Source organism: Danio rerio, chromosome 3 (genome assembly GCF_052040795.2).
Source record: "Danio rerio strain M-AB ecotype USA chromosome 3, GRCz13ab, whole genome shotgun sequence".
NCBI classification, from domain to species: domain Eukaryota; kingdom Metazoa; phylum Chordata; class Actinopteri; order Cypriniformes; family Danionidae; genus Danio; species Danio rerio.
The window spans coordinates 32,154,043-32,178,676 of NC_141023.1; the positions used below are offsets into that span (position 1 = coordinate 32,154,043).

General features: G+C 35.3%; 5 protein-coding genes across 12 annotated transcripts in view; 3 read left to right on the forward strand and 2 right to left on the reverse strand.

The window, feature by feature from the left end:
* LOC141381221 (uncharacterized) overlaps positions 1-800 on the reverse strand; it is a 3,113-nt gene extending 2,313 nt beyond the window's left edge. Inside the window, exon 1 of the mRNA XM_087244744.1 lies at positions 735-800. The gene's annotated coding sequence lies outside the window, so the exon portion shown is untranslated. The remainder of the gene's footprint in view (positions 1-734) is intronic.
* Positions 1-17,596, forward strand: part of unc119c (unc-119 lipid binding chaperone c) — a 25,665-nt gene extending 8,069 nt beyond the window's left edge. Inside the window, exons 2-6 of one of the 3 annotated variants that reach the window (XM_087242790.1) lie at positions 13,633-14,102; positions 14,194-14,307; positions 16,836-16,926; positions 17,006-17,178; positions 17,275-17,596. In XM_087242790.1, coding sequence (XP_087098916.1) covers positions 13,829-14,102; positions 14,194-14,307; positions 16,836-16,926; positions 17,006-17,178; positions 17,275-17,408 — 786 coding nt within the window. In that variant the 5' untranslated portion in view covers positions 13,633-13,828 and the 3' untranslated portion in view covers positions 17,409-17,596. 3 annotated transcript variants of the gene reach the window in all.
* The window catches only part of tbc1d10b (TBC1 domain family, member 10b), a 442,453-nt gene that overhangs the window by 246,309 nt on the left and 171,510 nt on the right, over positions 1-24,634 (forward strand). The gene's annotated exons all lie outside the window — the stretch shown is intronic.
* Positions 1-24,634, forward strand: part of mmp25a (matrix metallopeptidase 25a) — a 35,267-nt gene that overhangs the window by 8,069 nt on the left and 2,564 nt on the right. Inside the window, exons 2-9 of one of the 5 annotated variants that reach the window (XM_087241805.1) lie at positions 18,969-19,101; positions 19,629-19,797; positions 20,861-20,907; positions 20,986-21,156; positions 21,261-21,440; positions 22,041-22,137; positions 22,214-22,293; positions 24,228-24,377. In XM_087241805.1, coding sequence (XP_087097931.1) covers positions 18,969-19,101; positions 19,629-19,797; positions 20,861-20,907; positions 20,986-21,156; positions 21,261-21,440; positions 22,041-22,137; positions 22,214-22,293; positions 24,228-24,377 — 1,027 coding nt within the window. 5 annotated transcript variants of the gene reach the window in all.
* On the reverse strand, positions 5,903-9,753 carry si:ch73-248e21.5. The gene is made up of 2 exons (XM_087244739.1): positions 9,681-9,753; positions 5,903-8,351 (listed from the first exon to the last, which is right to left on the reverse strand). The coding sequence occupies exon 2, from the start codon at positions 8,341-8,343 to the stop codon at positions 6,223-6,225; it is 2,121 nt and encodes a 706-aa protein (XP_087100865.1). The 5' UTR covers positions 8,344-8,351; positions 9,681-9,753; the 3' UTR covers positions 5,903-6,222.

Genomic DNA, 24,634 nt, shown 5'->3' on the forward strand with positions numbered 1-24,634 from the left:
GCATTAGTAAATGTTCAATTATGATTAATAAATGCTGTACATGTGTTGTTCATGATTAGTTCATGTTAGTAAATGCATTAACTAATGAACCTTATTGTAGTGTTACCTTATTTTTTATATTAAAAAAGTGAAGGGTTGGCTGGGTGTTTGTATTTTGTTATAAGTTAATCACTTATAGGAATCTAGACTGCGTTTACTTGATCAAAAATAATATCAAGAAATATTTTTTATAATTTAATCTTTTAATAAATGTAAAATATTAAAGTAATGGCACAGTTGAATTTCTACAGCCTCTATTCACAGTCTTTTTTTGTGGTTGTGAGTGTGCAAGAAACTATTCATTTAGGTAGTCAGAATTAAATACATTAAATACATTTAATTGATTTAAATCAACAGATGCTTTAATCCAAAGTGACTTTCTTGTGGATTGATCCCCAAGACTTTGAATTCAAAGGTTTGAAATGTTCTACCTACCAGATGAGCCACACATTCTGTGATTGCGAGAATAGAGGTAAACTGTATGTCCTTGTTCAGTGCACACCTAACACATTTACTCTAGGGCTATTTGAATGACAGCATGACATTTGATATTTCCCCAAGCTGAATGTAGTGTAATTTTGCTTAAATTTCCTTTTTGAGTGGTCTACCTCTCCTTGAACACCTTAAAACATCACAGCCACAAACTGGTTACAATTTGTCCTGCTATGAATATGTGCGATGCGATTTCCACTTACCTTCAGAGTAAAGTCACTGCAAGCTCCGACCACCACCAACACCAAACTGCACATCTACAAATCTACACACTCATACATGCGGTGCACACCTATATCCTGTTAATTTCTCTTCCTCTCTTTCAGTCTTACATGCCCTCATTCGTTTCTCCTCCCTCTGAAGATGTCATATCACTCTCTGCATCTGGGCGAGAGAAGCTGCAGCTGAAAGATTAAAAACGTGCAAGAATCTGTTTGTTTATATATTAATTATTATCTGAAGCTGAAGTACAAAAAGAGAAGCCCGGCTGTAATGGGAAGCTGTGAACAGCGTCTGTTGACTTTTTTTTTGTTGGTTTCTGTGCTTTGTCTGCACTATTTTGCTGTTAAGTGTTTGTGTGTAGATGTGTGTGCGTGTTTGTTGGGTGTGGTATATTGAACATTTAGAGAAGTGTGAACATTTGTGCCTTTAGTGCCGTTTGCTTAAACTGTTCTGAGGGATGGGTGTCCTGCCCTCCATCTTTCACAATCTAAATGACAACATATCGAAAATTGAACATAGTATTTGCCAATGATGATTGCAATAACAGGAGAGTGCATTTTTACATTCATGATTTGGAGAATAATGTTTTTTTCTTTCTATTTAGTTAGAAAACAAGACTTATCGCTAACATTTCCTCTTTTTGAGGATTTGACACCTTCTTAGTTTGTCTGTCAGTCTCTTTTTCACCACTTGAGCATATCAGAGGACTGCATCTTCAAGATGGCTGATTCACAGTCATTTCTAAAGCAATGTTTAGGTGTTTAATTCAGTTTATTTTATATGATAATCTTTACCAGAGCAATACAGTACTCTGAGATTTACAAAGACAGTGTGTTATCAGTGCATTTCACCCCTAGAATATTTTTCGGGCAAGTCACTGCAAGTCCTGTGCGAGTGATAGTGCCAACACATGCTGTCATTGTGTACCTTTTATATGGGGGGGGAAAATTCTGCTTTAAGATTTGATTCTGTATTCAGTGCTGTTTGTTTAAAACAATAAGTAAGCATTAAATATGTTCATTTATATTCCATCTTAAAAAATAATGTCCTTTTTTACTTAAAAGAAAACTCACCTAAATACCTATTTTGTATGTGTGTGTGCTTATTTATTTTGTTTAAGGAATGGAATTTTTATAAAAACCACCTGGAAAGAACCGATTGATCTGTCAGTAGATTAGCAAAATTTTCCGTGGTTAAAACGGGCCTCCCTTCACTTTTCCGAAGAATGAAAAGCATTGTTTATCATTCTGGAGTCACATCAGTCTCCTCATTCACCTTATAGTTTTTCTGATGTCTGTTATAAAATGTTGTTATACTGATTGTGCTGATTGGAGATTACAAAGCCAGAAAAAAATATTGCATCAGTAAAACAATAACTGGGAACCGCAGTGGTTAGCATGATCGCCTCATAGCAAGAAGTTCGCTGGTTTGAGCCCTGGCTGGGTCAGTTGGCATTTCTGTGTGGAGTTTACATGTTCTCCCATGGTGGTGTGGGTTTCCTCTGGGTGCTCCGGTTTCCCCCACAATCCAAAGACATGCGCTATAGGTAAAATGTGTTAGCTAAATTGTCTGTAGTGTATGAGTGTGTGAATGAGAGTGTATGGGTGTTTCCCAGTGATGGGTTTGCAGCTAGAAGGCCATCCACAGCGTAAATATATGCTGGTTAAATTGGTGGTTCATTCCGCAAGGCAAACCCAGATTAATAACGGGACTAAGCCGAAAATAAAATAAATGAATGAATAATACAATAACTTGCATTTTGTTACAATGAGCATTAACATTAGAAAAATGGTGAAGTAGAACATTGTTAATTTGACTAAATTCATTGTATATGTTTGTTGAGCATAAAAGTAAGATAGTGTTGATTTAAGAAGATGTGTGCGTACTCTTTGAGAATAGAATGAATTTTGCACTCTAATGTTGACCTGAAGTCCATCTCAACATGACCAACAAAATCTAATCAAAAGCACTTTTATTATACACACTTTCACAATTAATTCAGAATCAAGAAACCACATCTAAGTGTATAAACAGTGATCAAACTGTTGGCTACAGTTAATCCACCATATTTTATATCTATAAATATATTTTATGGCAACCCGATGGCACAGTGGGTATAGCGCTGTTGCCTCACAGCAAGAACGCCGCTGGTTCAAGCCATGGCTGGTTCAGTTGGCATTTCAGTGAGGAGTTTGCATGTTAAATTAGCTGAAGTGTATGTGTGTCGAAGCCGAAAAGAAAATAAATGAATAAATATATATCTTATTTTCCCACTTCTGAAGTGAAGTCACAACTAAACTTGTGCTTTAATAAAAGCTAAACTAGAAATTAAACTCAAACCGCATGGAATAAATGAAATCAATATATAGCATCCCATTTTGGCAAACATTAGTTGAATTATTGTTTACATTTACTACGCTATCCACATATTCAGCTTGTTGAGGGTTCTGAAATATAAAATAAATTATAATTATTTTGCTAAATATATATGTATCAAATGTTTATTTATACTTGTGAAAAACGGTTCATTCAACAGTCTGAAACTGTCAGATTTAGAGCACTAATAGACATCGGAAGTGTTCACAAGATAGATGCGAACTTAGCATAATTAGTCTTATAATGTAATCTCTGAAATAGCTAATCAGAGGTAATTGTAGATCACAATACACTGAATATCCCCCCAACACCTCCCATAAATGTATAAATCGCCTGCTGGTAAATATATATAACTGTTTAAATTACACTCCAAATAACTCCAAATAACACACACTTTATTATCTCTGCATTATTCCAAATGCCTCTTTAGTTAAATGCAGCTAAAGATGCCTTTCATGACAGTACATTTTCTAATTAGGAAGTTCATATTTAGCTTGTGATGGCCTTATTATTTTACATAACTAAATCATTTGACATTATAAGATGTAATATCTCACATGATGTAATATAAGTCCCAGGTGTCCCTAGAATCTATGCGTAATGGATCATTTATTATTCCATGACAATATCTGTCAAGCATCTCTACTGGCATAGCAACAATACTAAAGCAACTCAACCAGTTCTTGCTCTGTATGTGCATGCCTTTCTCTCTAAAACATTGCTTCTTTAACCGCAAAGAGGGCTCGAGGAGGAGCATTTGTTATTCATGGAACCATTTAATTCCATAAAATGTTCTTTATAGTGGAAAAATGTTGTTAATAGGGATGCTACGATCAGGACGTTTGCGGCGAAAACCAAGTACCAATTCCTTGTCATGGTGATCATCCAATACCAAGAACAGATTCTGATGCTTCAAGCTTTATAATGCATAAAGCACATTTTCCCTCCAAGATACTTAAGTGGAGATCTTGCCTAAGAGAATAAATTAAAGATTACTTTAAAGTATCTCTTATAACCATTTAGTGCAAAACTTTATCAAATGAAATAAGTGTAGTTAACTCAAAATTGACTGAAAGCTAATTCTACTCAGCTTAAATGGAGTAAGTTCACAGTACTCATATAGATTAGTTTTTTTAACTCAAATGGTTTGTTGCAATTAGTTTCCTCAAATGGTTTGAGTATCAACTTATTGGTTTTACAGTACTCAGTTGGTTTTAGTTCTCTTCAGTTATTGGGTTCCTGCGCTGAAATTGCTTCGCTAACTCAAATGGATTAAGTTCACAGTACTCATTAGGATTAGTTTTTGAACTTAAATGGTTTGTTGCAATTGGTTTCCTTGGTTTGAGATACATGTATTGGTCACAAGCAGTTTTACAGAAAATAATAGATAAAACAGATACAAAAGTCAGTAAGAAAAATCACTAATAAAGCCATTTGGAAATATTGCAAATGATGGAAGAAGAATATAATCAATAAAGTTTGGAGTGCATATTTGTTGCATAAAAAATTAAAATGCACACCTATGAATCCATTACTTCTTTACTAAAATGAAATAGGTTCACAAAACTACTGCTTACAATTAGTATATTACAATAAATTATATTATTAAATACTCTACAAAAAAATATTTTTTTAGGTTTTTAATTTCCCTAATATTTTTAACCAGGTGAACTTGCAATTTAAAAACAAGGAACATTCAGTTCTGACATGTAAAATGATTTCAGTTCTTATATGTCCTCTGCTTTTAAACTCGTAAACAAACAATTGTGATCGGTTCATGAGATCGGCCAGATTAGCGAGTACAGATCGATTCATGAAATGTGGTTATCAGCCGATACTGATCTCTGTCCGATTGATTGAAGCATCCCTAGTTCTTACATATTCAAATTTTCCTCAAACTTATTAAAACCTTTATTTTTAAAAGAGATTCACTAAAATATTTTTGCAGAATGCAAAATGGTTTTTCTGTGTCATGGCTGCTAAACCTTACTTTTAGATTCTTTTAAAGAGTGTATGTCATAGATTTTCCATATTTTGTGATTCATGTTTTTTATTATTATTATTATTATTATTATTATTATTATTATTATTATTATTATTAATTTACTTATGCTTTTTAATTGCACTGTGGGACCTTGATCTTTCCTCAATTCTTTTGAAATTGAAAAGTTTGAAAAGGTGACTTTTAAGAGTTTGATGTGATGTATTGTCTTGGTTGGTGTTGTAAATTGCGATACAAAAACCTACTAATAAACTCCCAGCAATTATTACTTAATTATTTCTCTACATAATTTTTTATTATACAATATTTTAATTCAACCCACTAAAAGGTTACACTGTAAAAAGTTATATGAACAATTAGCCCTGACAGCATATGTTTTTAGTTCATTGTAACTTATTAAACTAAATAATCATGCTCTAAATTAATTTTATAAGTTGTGCAAGCTGTTTTAAGTCAGTTTAACATAAGTTCAATGGACTCATAAGGTTCATTTGATTCATTTAAAAGATTTAAGGCAACCCGGATTTTTTTTACAGTTTAGTAATAGTCACTGATAAAATGCACAGATGAATTTTCATCATGAGGTGTCGACACAGTTTAACATCCCATAATACATTTCACAACTTTAAATAAACAGAAAAAAACTAAATCATGAAATACGGAACCTGTTAATTAACGGATATTTTTACAATGTAGACACGCAATAATAAAATAGGGGATATTATGATCATGTTCATTTCACGGAGAAACCTCAGGACTACAATCAAGGTGTTTAAGGATGTTCAGTGTTTACTGATTTACAGAAAGACTGATGTTTGAGTTGACATTGTAACTTTGCAGGTCATATTTCAGGTTCAAACAGCAACATTATGAAGTGAAGCAAGCTAAAAGTGAATAAAACCAAGAAATATGACTCTAAAACAGGGTTTGTCTGACAGTAACAGAGTTTTTGCAGTTTACAGCTAAATACAAATTATTAACCTGAAAAAAACAACATAATTACAACTAAACTGTCCACGTAGAATCCTTGATTACTACAATAATCGTAATCAGATTGTTTAAACTGTTTCTCCACATGTTTTTTTGGAAGTTTATAACCCCATGTCCCTCATCCTCTCTTCTCTCATGCGTCTGTTTGCATACCAGAACTCTGTAATGTCATCTACAGTCACTCTAGGCTGCATCCACAGCTCGTTCTCCTCATTAACCTGTTCCTGTCCTCTTCTCTTCATCCTCTCCTGCCTCTTTCTGTTCTTGTCCTTTCTGTCGGCCTCCAGTGTGGATCCGTTGACGTACCAAAACTCCACTCTCTCTTGCACAGATGCTTTCGGGTCAGCCCAAAGGCTCTGCTTCTCACCCACCTCAACTCGCTTCTCCTTCATCTTCATTCTTTCTTTGACAATCGACAGACGCACACACAGAAAGATGGTTACTCCTAGAAAAATGGCTGCGGTCATTGCTAAAGCCCATACTGTGATGAAGCAAACTATCGTGGATTGGCGAGACGAGTTCAAACAGGTAGGCCACTCTTTGCTTTCTGTGTCTGTTATGTTGGTGGTGGGATATGTGCTGTTGTCTGTTAAAACATCGGTTATGTTAGAGTTGTTGTTGTTAACGGTGGTGGAACCAATGGGTGGGCCTGTTCCTGTCATGTTTGCACTTTCTGTATGTGTGGACGTTAACAAGTCCTGTGGTTTTGTAGAATGATCTACACCACCTGCAGAGGTGTGATATTCAGGTTCATCAGTAACCACCGAGTCTGGTGTTACTGTGTAAGCTGGCGTGGCTGTGAGAATGTTTTGTGAAGTTGACCAATCTGTTGCAGCTCTTGCATTGATTGTATTCGCTGTTGTGTTGTAATCTTCCTCTCTGTGTTCACTTGTAAAGTCGTAACTTCCCTCAGTGCCACGTGTTTCTCTCCACTGCTCGCTCGTATTAACAAATGTGGCCTGGGTGGAGTTTGTTTCGTAATCTCCCTCATCAGCTTTCGTTGTTTCATCTTCTTTCTCCTTCCAGGGATGGGTTGAGACATTGCTGAATGGATATACAGTTTGAAAATGATTGTAACTTATGCCTGTTTGATTATTTTCATCCTTTTGTGGCGTCAGTCTTGTGAAGTTAGTGAAAACTGTTGGTGTTGTATTTGTGTAGTTCATAGCAATATCACTAGTATTGCTAATGCTTGCATCTTCATTATTCGTGTCATTTTGAGACAAACTGTTGTTGTGTTGATGCAGGGATCTCATTTCCAACATGGAAGTCATGTTTTGAGTTGTATTTGGCTCAGCTGTGTATCTGTCATTATTGTAACTCACGTTTGACGTTGTCCAGGTTTCATTATTTTCGTCCTTTTGTGACGTCAGTCTTGGTGAGTTTTTGTAGACTGCTTTTGTTGGGTTTGTGTAGTTCACAACAACATCATTGCTACCTTCATCCATCATGTGATTTTGAGACAGACTGCTGTTGTATTGATGCAGGGATGTCAGATTTAGAGTTGTATTTGGCTCAGTTGTGTCTCCATTATCATTGTAACTCCTGTTTGACATTATCTGTGTTTGATTTTCTTTATATATGTGGGACTTTAGTCTTGTGAAGTTCGTGAAGACTGTTGGTGTTGTGTTTGTGTAGTTCATAGGAACACCACTGGCATTGCTAATGCTTACATCTTCATCATCTGTTTCATTTTGAGATGGACTGCTGTTGTATTGATGCGGAGATGTCATTTCCAGCGTGACGTTTGGCTCATTATTGTAACTCCCGTTTGATGTTGTTTCACTATTTTCATCCTTTTGTGAGGTTAGTCTTGGAGAATTAGTGGAAACTCTTGTTATTGTATTTGTGTGTCCTATAGCACCGTCACTAGCACTGCTAATGCTCACACCTTCATCCATCATGTCATTTTGAGGCGGAGTGCTGCTATATTGATATAAGGATGTTGTTTCCTGTGAAGGAGCTGTATTTGGCTGGATGTGCTCTTCTTTGGTCGGATTTGTTGTGTTCTCTTGTGTTATTGTGGTCAGAGGTGAAGAAGGTGTTGCTTTTATTAGGGTCTTGGGTTGCTGGTTAGTTGTTGTTGTTGTTGTTGTTGGAGTTATTTGTGTGGTTTCGATGTAGTCACTCAGGGTGTGTGTTGGCAGAGTGTTGAAATTGAAGGCTGAAACGATGAGGAAGTGAGTGAACCACACTGTGATGGACAGTAAAGTCATCTGCATCGTGACTTCTGTGAAAAACCAAGAGACGCCATGATTACAGACGATGTGACGACATGATGGGGAAATGCATGAAAACAATACAAAATCATACAGTTGACAGTTCAGTTTTTAAATATGAATTAAGACAAGTAAATATGTTTTAATAGCTTTTAAAATGTACTTTTTAATACATACATATACAGTTGAAGTCAGAATTATTAGCCTATCTTTTATTATTTTTTTTATATATATATTTGCGAAATGATGTTTAACAGAGCAAGAAATTTTTTACAGTATGTCTGATAATATTTTATCTTCTGGAAAAAGCCTTATTTGTTTTCTTTCAGATAAAATAAAAGCAGTTTTTAATTTTTTAAAAATCAATTAAGGTCAATATTATTAGCCCTTTTAAGCATTTTTTGATAGTCTACAGACAAACCATCATTATACAATAACTTGCCTAATTCTCCTAACCTGCCTATTTAACCTAATTAACCTAGTTAATCCTTTAAATGTCACTTTAAGCTGTATAGAAGTGTCTTGAAAAATATCTAGTCAAATATTATTTGCTGTTATCATGACAAAGATAAAATAAATCAGTTATTAGAAATGAGTTATTAAAACTATTATGTTTAGAAATGTGCTGAAAAAAATCTACTCTTCGTTAAACATAAATTAGGGAAAAAAATAAACAGAAGGGATAATAATTCAGGGGGCGAATAATTCTGACTTCTACTGGATGTAAAGAATCTGTACAGATGTATGTTATTTTTATATTCCATATCATTGTAATATGTCAAACTGTGATTAAGAAATGTCTCATATTAGTGTTGACACAGTGCTACTTTATATTTTGTGGAAGTGGTGAGACGTATTTCTTTGATGAGGTTACAGTTCACAGTAGTATTTTACACTAGATAATCTCCAAACTTAATGAATAAAATTGAATAAACTGCAGTTTATTTTGAACTCATGGTGAAGCAGTTCATTACTCAGTTCATTTAAGACTACATTGTCTTTCAAAGCTAAAAAAGATGTGGATCAGTGTGTTGTTGATCAGTCAGTGTAGATCTCTCACTTGTGTTTTCCAGAATTTTAAATAACCTTCAACATTAAAACATTGCCTTTTAGCACTTTGAGTTTCTCTTTCTAATAGCCACCTCTAAATGGCAGCCATTTGGATTTTCTTTGACGATAAACACTCCAGGCCTGCAACTAGTGCAAAGTGAAACTACATGACATCCACACTTCGCTTTTGTGCTTCACCACGAATAAACAAGAACTCACTCACAAACTACACCTGTATTCCTTCTCATTTAGTCCAAACCAGCTGAAAGAACGAAAGAAATAGACGGTACCTGAAGTTCAGAAATCATCACGCTGCCTTTCTTGACGCACAGTGATTTCTTCGTTTGTGCAGTGGTGCCTTCTGGGATACTTCTGTCCTCTGGCTGAAGCTTTGAAGAGACATGAGGAAATGACAGTTTGTTCACCATGGCAACAGTGGGATGAGGTGCAAGGTTGGGGTGAAGCAGGATGTGGTTGGGTGGCTCCGCCTCTTCCCTCTATCAGTGCTGCTGCTGTGGAAGACATAACTAAAAACACATCCTGTTGACTCACGTTGCATTTAGATTGAGCAACTTGACGTCTCTTTAATGAGGACACCAGCATTTGTCATCACTGTATACTGCTTTTATGAGGTGGTAAAGATGACACTATATCTTCATGCCGTAGACATAGGCCTGTCACGATATCTGTACAATACATTGCACCAAAATATTTTGCGATTAACTAAATTATTGTCATTTTAAGACTCATCATTATACGACGGCAGAATGACAATATAATATCACAATGGAAGTACTCTCATCCAAAGAACACATAGTTTTTTTATTCTTAAGAATATTTCATTTAATTATAGTCATTTTAACAGTTGAATAATTAGGCATATGAAAATGCATATATCCTGAACAAATAAATAATAATAAATGTTAGGCACCCACTTGAAAATATACTATAGTAATTTATAGTAAATACTATAGTGTTTTTTTAATTATACTGACACTGACATATCCAGTAGAGATAGAGAGGTTGTGTATTAAGCTAAAATGCTGCTAGAACTTTTTTTTATGTATGGGCGATATACACTCACCGGCCACTTTAATAGGTACACCTTACTAATGCCGGGTTGGACCCCCTTTTGCCTTCAGAACTGCCTCCTTCGTAGCATAGATTGAACAAGGTACTGGAAATATTCCTCAGATTTTGGTCCATATTGTCATGATAGCATTATCACACAGTTGCTGCAGATTTGTCAGCTGCGCATCTACGATGTGAATCTCCCGTTCCACCACATCCCAAGGGAGCTCTATTAGATTGAGATCTAGTGACTGTGGAGGCCATTTGAGTACAGTGAACTCATTGACATGTTCAAGAATCCAGTCTGAGATGATTCGCGCTTTATGACATTGTGTGTTATTCTACTGTAAGTAGCCATCAGAAGTTGGGTACACTGTGGATGAACTTGGTCAACAACAATACTCAGGTAGGCTGTGGCGTTGACACGATGCCCAATTGTTACTAATTTGCCCAATGTGTGCCAAGAAATATCCCCCAAACCATTACACCACCACCACCACCTGAACTGTTGTAACAAGGCAGGATGCATACATGCTTTTATGTTGTTGATGCCAAATTCTGAGCCTAGCATCTGAATGTGGCAGCAAAAATCAATATTCATCAGCCCAGGCAAAGTTTTTCCAATCTTCTATTGTCCAGTTTTGGTGAACCTGTGCGAATTGTAGCCTCAGTTTCCTGTTCTTAGCTGATAGGAGTGGCACCCGGTGTGGCCTTCTGCTGCTGTAGACCATCCGCCTCAAGGTTGGAAGTGTTGTGCGTTCAGAGATGCTCTTCTGCATAGTTTGGTTATAATGAGTGATTATTAGAGTTACTGTTGCCTTTCTATCAGCTCTAACAAGTCTGGCTATTCTCATCTGACCATGTCTACATGCCTAAATGCATTGAGTTGCTGCCATGTGATTGGCTCATTAGAAATTTGCGTTAACGAGCAGTTGAACAGGACATGTCCATGTGTTGTGCAATAAGTTGATAAATCGATTATTGTGACAGGCCTATGTGGACAAGGACTTGTATATATATTTAGAAAAAATAACAATAATGTAGTTGCCTTCAAATTTAAATGTTATAACCTCACACAACTGATTGTGTACACAAAAAGTATGTTGTGGTCAACACAAACCATATGTTGGTTTTGTTGGAATTGAATTTTCAGTGTAGATTGGGTCTTAGATCAAGCATGGTTTTTCAAGACATGCACATTTTTCTGCCTCTCCATGTCAACATACTGACATGCGTTGCTGTTCAAAAGTTTAGCATTTTCTTTTGTTGTTGAAAGTCATTCTCAGTTATGTCTCACCAAGGCAGCGCTGAGCAAAAGAATAACAGGTGCAGGATTTACTCAGAATTTGCAATTACATTTTACAACCACTAAAAAATAAAGAACACTGAATTAAGCCACATTTAAAAAATAAAAAAAAGTTGCAAATAGTTTACTCTTGTAAAACATTATATAAGGCTTACCGCGGTTTGAAAAAGTAAAGGTTTTAAAACTGGCAAAACTTTCTATTATACCATTCATAAGGTATATATAAGGATTTTTATGTGTTTTTTTTAAATGTGTTGTAAAGAAATGTGTCTTTCTGAAACTAATGGAGAGCAGAAGTCAATAATCTATTTTAATTATTTAGTCTGACATGTTTACTGTTCTAAAATATTATGAATGTTTCCTAAAATGTAGTTTGTTCGATGGGACAAAGGTTTTTATTTTTATTTTTTTACCCAGACATTTAAAAATAACTTATTTTAGAGCAGTAATCAATATGGAGTTTTTAATTGAATAATAAAGAAACAAAACTAACTCCATATTATCATAGTACTGTGAGGAACGGGAAACCGTCAGAAGCGTATACTGGGCCATGCATATACTAGTAATCTTTATTTTATTTACAACTTTGCGTGCAAACATTTTACACACACATAAGTTGCCTTATATGTGTCACATCTGCCATAGTGGAACATATTAAAAGCTTGTCTGTAATTCAAGAGCAAGTCGACGGTGCAATTATACATATATACACTGTAAAAAAAAAATCTGTAAATTGACAGTTTTCCATATTTTGAGATTCATTTTTTTTCACTTATGTATGTTTTTAAAGTGCATTACGGGGGCTTGATCTTTCCTCTAAAAGCTTTCGATGTTAAAAAGTTTGAAAAATTGACTATTGTTGACATTTTTAATAGTTTACTGTGATAAATTGTCTGGGCGACCCCGTGGCGCAGTAGGTAGTGCTGTCGCCTCACAGCAAGAAGGTTGCTGGATCGAGCCTTGGCTGGGTCAGTTGCCATTTCTGTGTGGAGCTTGCATGTTCTCCCTGCGTTTACGTAGGTTTCCGCTGGGTGCTCCGGTTTCCCCCACAGTCCAAAGACATGCAGTACAGGTGAATTGGGTAAGCTAAATTGTCCATAGTGTATGAGTGTGTATGGATGTTTCCCAGAGATGGGTTGCAGCTGGAAGGGCATCCGCTGCGTAAAACATATGCTGGATAAGATGGCGGTTCATTCCGCTATGGCGACCCCAGATTTAAAAAGGGACTAAGCCGAAAAGAAAATGAACAAATGATATATTGTCTGGTTGGTGTTTTAAATTACGGTACAAAAACCTGGTAATAAGCTTCCAGTAGATTTTATGTTATTTTACAAACTTAGTTCTCTGTATATTATTTTTGAAATAATATATCGTCTTAAACTACTAAAACGTCTATAAAAGTTACTCTGTTTAAACTGCTGTTGAATATTCAACATCACAAGTGGACAGCGCAGAGATAAAACTCCCAAAACTCCCATAATGCAATTCACAAAATACAAAAGCTGTTAATTAACAGATACATTTTACAGTGTATAAATGTCTAAATCTGCAATATGCTTCAGCATATGAATTTATTAATGTAGTAATTAATTGTGGCATAAATGTATGCATATCTTGTGATCTTTGATATAATGGATTTTGTAGCTAGTTACAGTTTATTATTTACATTTAGGATTATTTTTAGGTCAAAACTGACCAGATGAGTGACTTTATGTTATCTCTTCGCATTTATATCAGGAATGTATGATATATGTTTCTTTATTTAACTAGATAAAAACCCTTTGAGATCAAGACCTCATTTACTAATATGGCTTCATTCTCTTCCATCTGTTTATCCCACATCTCTTTTTGTCCTTTCATTGAAGCCATTGTTGCTGTGTCCCTGTTTAATTAAGGATTGGCTGGATTAGCAGTTTGAGAAAGCCTTAATCTGTTTAGGTCACCGAGACACAGTGGACCAGAGAAGAGCTGAGTGTAATCACACAGAGAGCCAGAGAACAGATGAACCTGAGTTAGTTAGTTTACAGCCGTGACAAATACTATTCAGACACCAGGTTTTAGATGGATAGTGAAGGTGTGAAGGAGCCGCACAGTGAAGATGAGATGGAGCACGAGTTATCCTCTGATGACCAAGCAGAGAGAGATGAGGATGAAGCTGAAGACGATGAGAAGGAGATGGCAGATGCACAGGACAGAGGAGGCCTGAGGGACGTGGAGGACTGGAATTGCTTTATTTCTGGAGGACCAGCGGCTGAAGAAGAGGCGCTGCTGGACTGGAAACCCGGCGACCCTGTGACTCCTCAGTATGTCCTTAGACTGCCAGGATACACGGATGGTGAGGACAAGAACAAAGCTGCTTATTTCTGTGTATTTCTTCTTTAATGCAACACTGTACTGATGTTTGCTGTTAATGATTATTTGTGCAGACTACATGTGCTCCCCAGAAGACAACATCTACAATATTAGCTTCTCACGCTTCAAAATAAGAGATCTGGAAGGTGGATGTGTCATCTTGGATCTAAAACGACATTGTCCAACAGGTATGATAGATCTAAGGGGATAGTTCACATAAAAATTTTAATTCTGTAATTTTGGACACACCTTTAACTTGTTTCGAACCAGTTTATTTTTATTTTGAACAAAAAAAATCACTGCTGGAAACCTTGACTTGTCTTGGCTAGTTTGACCTACATAGTATTTCCCTACTATGGATGGCAATACTTGCTGGTTTCCAAAAGTCCTCATTATACCTTCCCTTGTGTTTGTCAGAACAAAAAAAAATCTCAAAGTTTTTTACCTATGTACCGGTTCATTTTTGTTAGTAACAAAAATGAGAAGTCAAGGATGACAGATGCCCTCTAATGGACATTTGTTGCACTAACATTTATCAAATGTATTTCATCCTGCTTTTCACTAAATCTCATCACCAGTGTTGTTTTAGTATTTATATACTATTTATATAATATTGATTTAATTAAATTTTTATGTTATTTTAATTTTAGTTTTTTTAAACTTAAGTTGTTGTGACTGCATACACAATTTAAAATATACTATAATGTTGATTTTAAGCTTATTATATTTTAGCATTGTAGTGTAGGTGTGTGTGTGTGTCATATATATATATATATATATATATATATATATATATATATATATATATATATATATATATATATATATAAGAACGCTCACCGGCCACTTTAATAGTCACTTCTAACTTGTGCCGGGTTGGACCACCTTTTGCCTTCAGAACTGCTTTAATCCTTTGTGGCATAGATTCAACAAGGTACTGAAAATATTCCTCAGAGATTTTAGTCCATATAGACATGATAGCATCACGCAGTTGCTGCAGATTTGTCGGCTGCACATCCATGATGCAAATCTCCCCGTTCCACCACATCCCAAAGGTGCTTTATTGGTTTGAACTCTGGTGACTCTGGAGGCCATTTGAGTACAGTGAACTCATTATCATGTTCAAGAAAACAGTCTGAGATGATTCACGCTTTATGACATGCCGTGTTATCATGCTGAAAGTAACCATCAGTAGATGGGAAAACTGTGGTCATAAAGGAATCGACATGGTCTGCAACAATACTTTAGTAGGCTGTGGTGTTGACACGATGCTCAGTTGGTACTAATGGGCTCAAAGTGTGCCAAGAAAACATCCCCCACACCATTACACCACCACCACCAGCCAGGACTGTTGATACAATGCATGATGGATCCATGCTTTCATGTTGTTGACATAAGATTCTGACCCTACCATCCAACTGTTGCAGCAGAGACTCATCAGACCAGGAAACTTTTTCCAATCTTCTATTGTCCAATTTTGGTAAGTCTGTGCGAAATGTAGCCTCAGTTTCCTGTTCTTAGCTGACATGAGTGGCACCAGGTGTTGTCTTCTCCTGCTATAGCCCATCCGCCTCAAGGTTGGATGTGTTGTGCATTCATAGATGCTCATCTGCATACCTCGGTTTTAATGAATGGTCATTTGATTTACTGTTGTTTTTCTATCAGCTTGAACCAGTCTGGCCATTCTCCTCTGACCTCTGTCATCAACAAGGCATTTGTGCCTACAGAACTGCTGCTCACTGGATATTTTCTTTTTTTGGACTATACTCTGTAAACCCTAGAGATGGTTGTGCTTGAAAATTCCAGTAAATCAGCAGTTTCTGAAATACTCAGACCAGCCCATCTGGAATTAACAACCATGCCTGATGCTCAGTGTGAACTACAACAGATTATCTTGTCTACATTCCTAAATGCATTGAGTTGCTGCCATGTGATTGGCTGATTAGAAATTTGTGTTAATGAGCAGTTGGACAGGTGTACCTAATAAAGTGGCCGCGCGCTCACACACACACACACACACACACACACACACACACACACACACACACACACACACACACACACACACACACACACACACACACACACACACACACACACACACACACACACACACACACACATATATATATATATATATATATATATATATATATATATACAACAGTTCTGTCTGGTTCTCAAATCTGGTTGGCTGATAGCCGTGATATATTTAAGTAATATCAGCACCCGTAAAGCCTCTTTACCCTTTGTGTATTACTCCGCCCACATGCAGCCAGCAAAAAGCAGACACTACAGATCTAAAGTTTAAAAGATGCTTTAAAAGAAGCTGAGCTGGTTAACTGTCAGCTTATGATTTGAATCCAACACGAAAGAAAGTAGTTCCTCATACAAAAGGGTTTTTGAGACTCTCCATGTTTTATTTTGTTTTTATATATACAATTATGCGGTCAAACGGTTGTATAAACGCAATATCACACTCGTAGCAGTGGGATATGGCTGTGTATCGCACTGGTAGAGGTACAACGCACGCCTCCCACCAGTGCCGATATACAGCCATATCGCACTGCTACGAGTGTGACATTGCTCATATATATATATATATCTTCCACTTTATTTTCAGATCATTCCAACAATTTTAATAGTTTTAGTAAACAATATCATCCCTGTCCTAAATATAATCTAAATTGACCTCTTCTCGTTGTTTCTCTCACAGAAATAAAGGATATGATAGAGCTGGATGCTGGCCGTTTCATTCAGTATCATTTCAGTCCAGCTTTTCTAAACCTCAGGGAGATTGGAGCCATGTAAGTCTTGTTTTAGAGTTGATCAAAATACTCAATCTGAATCAGTAACACATTTGTAAAACACTGAACTTCTGAACAGGCTTGAGTTCACAGTGGGCGGAAAAGCAGTGAACAAGTTTCGTCTGATCGAGAAGCATTACTTCAGGGATCTTCTGCTCAAGACGTTTGACTTTGAGATCGGCTTCTGTATCCCACACAGCAGAAACACCTGTGAACACATCTACTGCTTACCAGACCTGGATCCACACACCAGTGAGCAACACGCACTTTCAAATAGGCTTGAAGAAGTGAACATTTGAGCACATGTAAATGTCCATGTCAACACCCTTCTGTTTATTTTTTCTGCAGTTGAGGAGATGATCAATCACCCTTTTGAGACGCGCTCAGACAGCTTCTACTTCGCCAACAACACGCTGATCATGCATCATAAGGCTGAATATTCCTTCAGTCAGGGGCTGCAGAACAACCAAAACCAAAGCTAGACTCTTCGCCATCAGGCAGTGTGAACCACAGCAATTCTAAATAATAAACACAATAGTGCTGTACATTGGGTTTTGTAAATCATATGCATGAACTAGACAAAGACATGTCTTTGTTACCTTGTGTTTTTGCTTGGGAGATGTTGTGTTGCTTTCACAGTATTAACATAATAAAACAAATGAAAAATTCAGCAAATACTCCTTTGTGTTTTGTTAAGTTGCAGGAATATACAGGGTAAAGGGAAGCATAGATGATGATAAAGAGTGCAAACATCTTGAGGATCCATTACATGCCCGGTTTATTATTTTAATCGCAATTATTGTTTCCCTTTTTATTCTCCTTCACTGAAGCTCTTAAACATCCGGTCTATTTTTGTCACCACACAATACACAGGATCCTCTCCTCTTATCGGGGGGTCTTTTACACCCACAGAGTGATGATAAGACATAGGACCTTGTGCCCTTTTTAATACCTCAACGCAAACATTTTCTAAGCTAATGTATGATGATTATTCAGCAGTCATTATTCTCCAGTTTTCAGTGTCCCCCAATCCTTCAGAAAAACATTTTGTATCATTAGCATTGTGGACAGCAGATGTGTTTTCAGAACCTAAAACAGGTCAAGTGCCCTCTTTAATATTTCAAATACATGTTCTTCTCAGTGATAGTTAAAAAGTGATTCGTAAAATGTCACCAAAGGACTTTGGTTTTAGTGTAGTGTGTAAAGTTTCATACAGTGAATGACATTTTAGTGGCTGTAGTAAAAACATATTAGTGTTGGTGATTTTAGTTACCTCCTCACATTTGTTTTACATTGCTTCATGCTCTATTTTAAGTTCCATAAGGGTATTCAAGCTGTGATGAGGGGTCACAGGTGTTTTCATAGGGTCACACATTTAGAGGATGCTCACACTGAGAGGAAGAGAGAGGAATACAGAGAGGGTTCAGGACAGAAATATTCATCAAAACAACAGCCAGTCTCTCGAGAAGAAATCTGAAACAGGACAACGCGACTGGATGATGAATTTACTGTAGTTTTCTGTTAGATTTTGATATAGTTGGAGATTATTTTAGTAGTTTAGTTTCGCATGTTCACACGTTTTGTGGTGGATTTCTTGTGGAGAAGATCTTTTGTTTGTCACACTGATGACCACTGCTCTCACAGTGACCAGCGCCGCGCTTCTCTGTGTTGTGTGCGCGCGACCCGCGTTGATGCCTGACCAGTATGCTCGAGGAGTGGTATGGATATTCTCCCCTCTTTAGAGTGTGTGTGGTTTAACCTTATACCCATTCTAAGCAACAAATAATTACTAGCATGTACTAGTTCACTATCTACATATTGTCTTATGTGATTTATGATGATGACTTGATCCTGTTGTTTATTGCAATGAGAAGTATTGTCTGTTTTTGTCATTATATGAAGAGGCAACTTTTCATTTTTAAGGAATTTTTTTTTTGTACATTTTTTACTTTTCAGGATTTAGTTTAGTATTTTTTTTATTTATTTATTTATTTGTTTGTTTGTTTGTTTGTTTGTTTGTTTGTTTTTGTGTGTGTATGTAGGACTGGCTGATTCGGTATGGGTATTTACAGTCTCCAGATACTCTGATTGGTGGTCTTCAGACCAAGGAGAGTATTGAAGAAGCTGTCCGCAAAATGCAACGATTTGCTGGCATCGAAGAGACTGGGAACTTGGGTAACAGTTTATTATTGCACCCACAGTTGAGGACACAATTATTAGCCCTCATGTGCAATATTTATTCTTTTTCAAACATGTTTCAAGTGATATTATAGTGTTTCCTATAATATTTTTTTGTTCTGGGGAAAGTCTTATTTGTTTTATTTTGGCTAGAATAAAAGCAGTTTTCCATTTTTTATTCTATTAGTTACAGAACAAACTATACAATGACTTGGCTTAATTACCAAATTTGACTAGTTAACATAATCAACCTAGCAAAGTCTTTAAATTAGACTTTAAGCTGAACACTGATGTCTTGAAAAATAGTAAAATATTAATTTTTGTCGTTATGGCAAAGATGAAAGAAATCAGTTAATAGAAATTTTTTATTTAAACTATTATGTTTAGAAATCTGTTGAAAAATGTCAATTAATAAACTATACTGTATATATCTGTAATGCATTTGTTTCTTTTTTTCATGAATAAAATTTTAACCTTTTTTCTGCTGTCAGAAATTCTGATGATTCCCTTTTGTCAAATTGCAGATCAGAAGACTTTAGAAATGATGGGCAGACCTCGTTGCTCTCTCCCAGACACCATCAGCTTTGAAGAGCTGCTGAAAAGAAACAGGAGAGGTAAAAACAAGGTGATGATGAAGAAGAAGAGATACACTCTGCCAAAGATGAGATGGGACAAGACTGATATAACATGGAGGTGCGATCGTTAAATCTCCTGCAGTACATTATTTGCATTACAGAAAAAGTTACTATAATCTCTAAGTTATTTTACCATTTACATTGAAAACTTTTAAATGAGTTCTGTTTTGTTTTTCCAAGAAATTAAATTCATTTGATTAATTTTAGTAAGTAAAAGGCACTCTAAAATGACCTTTTCCTTATTCTTTTGAATTGTTTTTGACTGCATTTTAAGTAAATAATTTGGTTATAAAACATGTACATATATATGACATAAAATAACCTTATGAGTCCATTGAACCTATGTTAATAGTTTGGACAACTTACAAAATCAAGTTAGAACATGATTAACTTAGTTTAATGAGTTACAATGAACTAAAAACATATGCTGTCATGACAAACTGACCCAAAAATAGTTTACAGTGCGGGTTACATTTTTTAGTAATGATTTCCTTTAATTTACCCAAATGTGGGTTAAAACAACCCAAGCATTTTTAAAGTGCACTGTTAAAAAATCCTGAACAATTTATGGTAAAAGCTGTTAAAAATGCAGCACTGGTATATATAAAAAAAAATAATAATCCAGGCTTCCACACAATTCCTTCATGTTGTCACAACACAAACCGATTAAGTTAGTTAAATTGTTTTTACAAATTTAAGTGGACTGAACCTAAAACAATTAAGTTGTCTCAAAAAATCTCAAGAATCGTGATGTTTTAGCTCATTTTAAATACGTTTAAACAAGCAACCCTTTTTTGAGTGTGTGATTAAGAGAGATTTACCATAAAAAACTAGATAGATTAATATTAAATGTATTAAAACCTCATTTGTGAGGTTTCAAAGTTAATAAATAGCATTAATGATTAAAATTAGCTTGCTTCAGTATTTATTTCTTTTTTAAATGTGTTTGAATAACGCATTTTCAATATTATGACATTTATTATAGGTGACAATGTTACAGTATACAACATTGTATATTTTCATTATTTCATACAATAATACAGGTGACACACAGCTACAATAAATATTCTGTCAAGTAATCCCTATCAAGTAGACCCATGTCTTTCCCCTTTTTTCACCAGCATGCAAGATTTTCCACCTCCCTCAGTGTCTCCTGCTCTAAATCCAGGTCTGGTGAGGCTTATTTTGGGCAATGCCCTGCGAGTGTGGAGTGAAAACACACCTCTGCGTTTCCACTACTCTCCAGATGAACCATCGCCACAGACAGACATCACAGTCACTTTTACCAGTGGCTACCATGAGGACGGCTATCCATTCGATGGCAAGGGTGGAGCTCTGGCACATGCCTTCTTCCCAGGTAAAGGAGATCTGGCTGGAGACACACACTTTGATGCTGAAGAGAGCTGGTCGTATGGAGGTAAACTCAATATCATTCATATTGCATGCTTTTGTGTCTCATCATCATACACAGATCGTCATATCTGAGAGCTTTAAAAAACACATGCTGCTTGAATCCTGCAGACTGGAGCAGCGACTCAGATTTATTCACAGTCGCAGTGCATGACTTTGGTCACGCTTTAGGCCTGTTTCACTCCTCCTCCAGTGACTCCATCATGAAGCCGTATTACTTTGGTCCTGTGGGAGAGATGAACAGCTACAGCTTAACCGCTGTTGACAGACTGGGAATTCAGGCGCTGTATGGTACTCTCATATGCATAAAACTTTTATATGTGATCCACGTTTCAGTTATTTCAGTCAGACATGTGCCAGAGTTTATCCAGTATATTGCTTTAAATGAACACACACAATAATGTTATTGTGGGCACTTCAAAATAATATAAATGATAATGTCTGCATTTTTTATCTGCAAGTATTATTAATATTTTTCAAGCACACTTTAGTATCTTTTTCTGTCCAATTAAAAGGAATTACTGCATGAAATTTGCTATACAGTTTTTAAGTTTTGTGTATTTATGTTGTTGATATCAATTAAATTATTATGATATCAATTAAATTACCAAAAAAAAATTTGCCTAATATTTACTCACCCTCAAGTGGTTCCAAACCTTTATGAGTTTCATTATTCTAGTAAACAGCAAAGATACTTTAATGGAATGTTAAAAACCGGTAACCAATGACATCCACAGTAAGAAAAAATAATTTTTGGAACATTATTATGCTATATTATATTATATTATATTATATTATATTATATTATATTATATTATATTATATTATATTATATTATATTATATTATATTATATTATATTATATTATATGTTCATTTTACATGTATACAGGAAAACAGCACAATTTGAAACCACCTCCATCTGTTGCTGCTCCCACTACTCATCCGACCCAGTTTTCCACCACTTATCTTCTACATCTTCCCTATTAGTGAGTAACACTGTTGTCATAACAGGTTTGACAGTAATATCATTTATTGTTCTAAATGTTTTTCTCTCTTTTTAAGTCCACCAGACTCTGCTGATCGCTGTCAGGGAGGTTATGATGCCGTTGCTAATATTAGAGCAGAGATTTTTTTCTTTAGAGGTATGATGTTTGTGTGTGTATGTGGATTATAGTACCATTCAAAATATTTGAAAAAAACACAAAATATTTAAAAAACCACAAATTTACCACTTAATTTAAAAACCACAAAAAACACAAGTTTACCACTCAAATTTCATAGAGAAATACACCACTCTAACCTCTAGTGTTAGCCTTTACAGACAAATAGTTACAGCAGTCAGTTAAAATGCAAGTTTAAAGGTTAGTGCAGCCTTACTTTGACTATGCTCCAGCCTTTTGGTATAGCTGTTGTTCTAAAAAAAAGAAAAACTAAATTACAGACTGCCCAAAATAAGTTGTGTAGAATTGTTATGAAAGTACCTCCACTGACACATTTAAATATTGACATTATAGTAAAATTAATTTTTGAAAAGTTGAAAAAAGGTAACTTTTCATATATAAGTGATGGTGTTTAGGATTTTAAAGAAAATGGTAGCAAAATATTTTATTGGTATATGTTTTGGTTTGTGAGGTACACTGTCATTTAACAAGAGCGAGTAGCAGGGTTCTTTATCCTTGTAGATTTAGGAGTGAAACAGGTAGAAATTCTTTTTTGTGTACTACTGCAGCTCTGTTGCTTGGGTTTTAAGGAGACTCAGTTTGAGAGTGTTTTTAGAAGGGAAATTATAAAGTGGTTGTTTTATACTTGAAGTTGAGCATTTCTTGTTGTGCTTAGTTGCTGAGCTGATGATGTTTGCACTCCATTTATGATTTGCTCGTTCAAGAATATCGAGGACCACAATGGAAATAAGCCGATGGCTTTTTTTGTGTATTTTATCCTCGACAGTTTTTAAAATATGTATGAAGTAGTCTAACTGGACTTGTTTGTATATTTTTGGTTAAAATTGTCAAGTAAAATCATCACCAAAAGAAACATATATTTGATCTGAAAATAGAATAAAACGGTAATATTTTAAAACATTTTCACAAAGTGTTTTTAAATATATTTTAAAATTTAAAAATATAAGTAATTCCTTCGTGACAGGCTAGTTGTACAGCATTGTTGTCTTCAGTGTAACCTCTTCAATGACAAAGATATTCTGTGATCATCTGCTGCTTAAACCATATTTTTGTTATTATAAAGGTTGACAACAATTGTAAATAAAATATTATTTTGCAAACTGTTCTACTTTTTTTCAGAATGATGAACTGAGCTTTAAAAAAACGTCATTGATTTGAAATAATTCATATTTTGTAACATTAGAAATATCTTTGGGGTCACATTTGATTGATTTAATGAATCCTTGCTGAATATAATTATCTACTATGTACATTTTTTACTTGTATTATACTGTAAACGTATTTAACAGTATTCAGTTGAAATCAGAATTATTAGCCCTCCTGAATTATCCCCCCCCCCTGTTTCTTTTTTCTCCAATTTCTGTTTAACAGAGAGAATATTTTTTCAACACATTTCTAAACATAATAGTTTTAATAACTCATTTTTAATGGTTGATTTATTTTATCTTTGCCGTGATGACAGTAAATAATATGTGACTAGACATTTTTCAAAACACTTCTACACAGCTTAAAGTGACATTTAAAGGATTAATAATTAATCCTAATTAATATTATTAATTAATAATATTGACCTTAAACTTTTTTTTTTTAAATTAAAAACTGCTTTTATTCTAGCCGAAATAAAACAAATAAGACTTTCTCCAGAAGAAAAATATTATAAGACATACTATAAAAATGACCTTGTTCTGTTAAACATCATTTAGCAAATTAAAAAAAAAAAAAAAAAAAAAGAGGGGTTAATAATTCTGACATCAACTGTAAGTAAATGTATAAAAGTGCAAGTAAACGTGAACGTATACTCTTCAGGTTATCCTCACACAACATTACAAGTGGAAATGTATTATTTTTTTAAACGAATTAAAGGAAAAAATTTATCGATATTCACCATTTATCAGGTCAACATTTTTGGAGGGTAGATCATTCAGGCTCATTGCTGTCCTCGACTCCAGCTCTGATCCACAGCTTCTGGATTGGTTTGCCTCCAGATACAGCCAGGGTTGATGCAGCATATGAGAGAAGAGATGGACATATTGTATTCTTTATTGGTAAGAAATATAAATGAGACCAAAAATGTAAAAAAAAATGTAAATGAGTATGAGCATGTGTGAGGTTGATCAAGTAAACCTAACGTTAAGGCGGTATAGAAGTTGCTACAGACTTTTATTTCAGTGTGACGTAATTTAAACAGAATATTGAGTAGGGGGTGGGGGTTTTATTTTTGCGCTCCTCCTGTTATTTTTTACTCACAGAAAACTAACAACTGGGGCATGGCTAAGCCAATCTTGCCAGAGCCATCAAACTG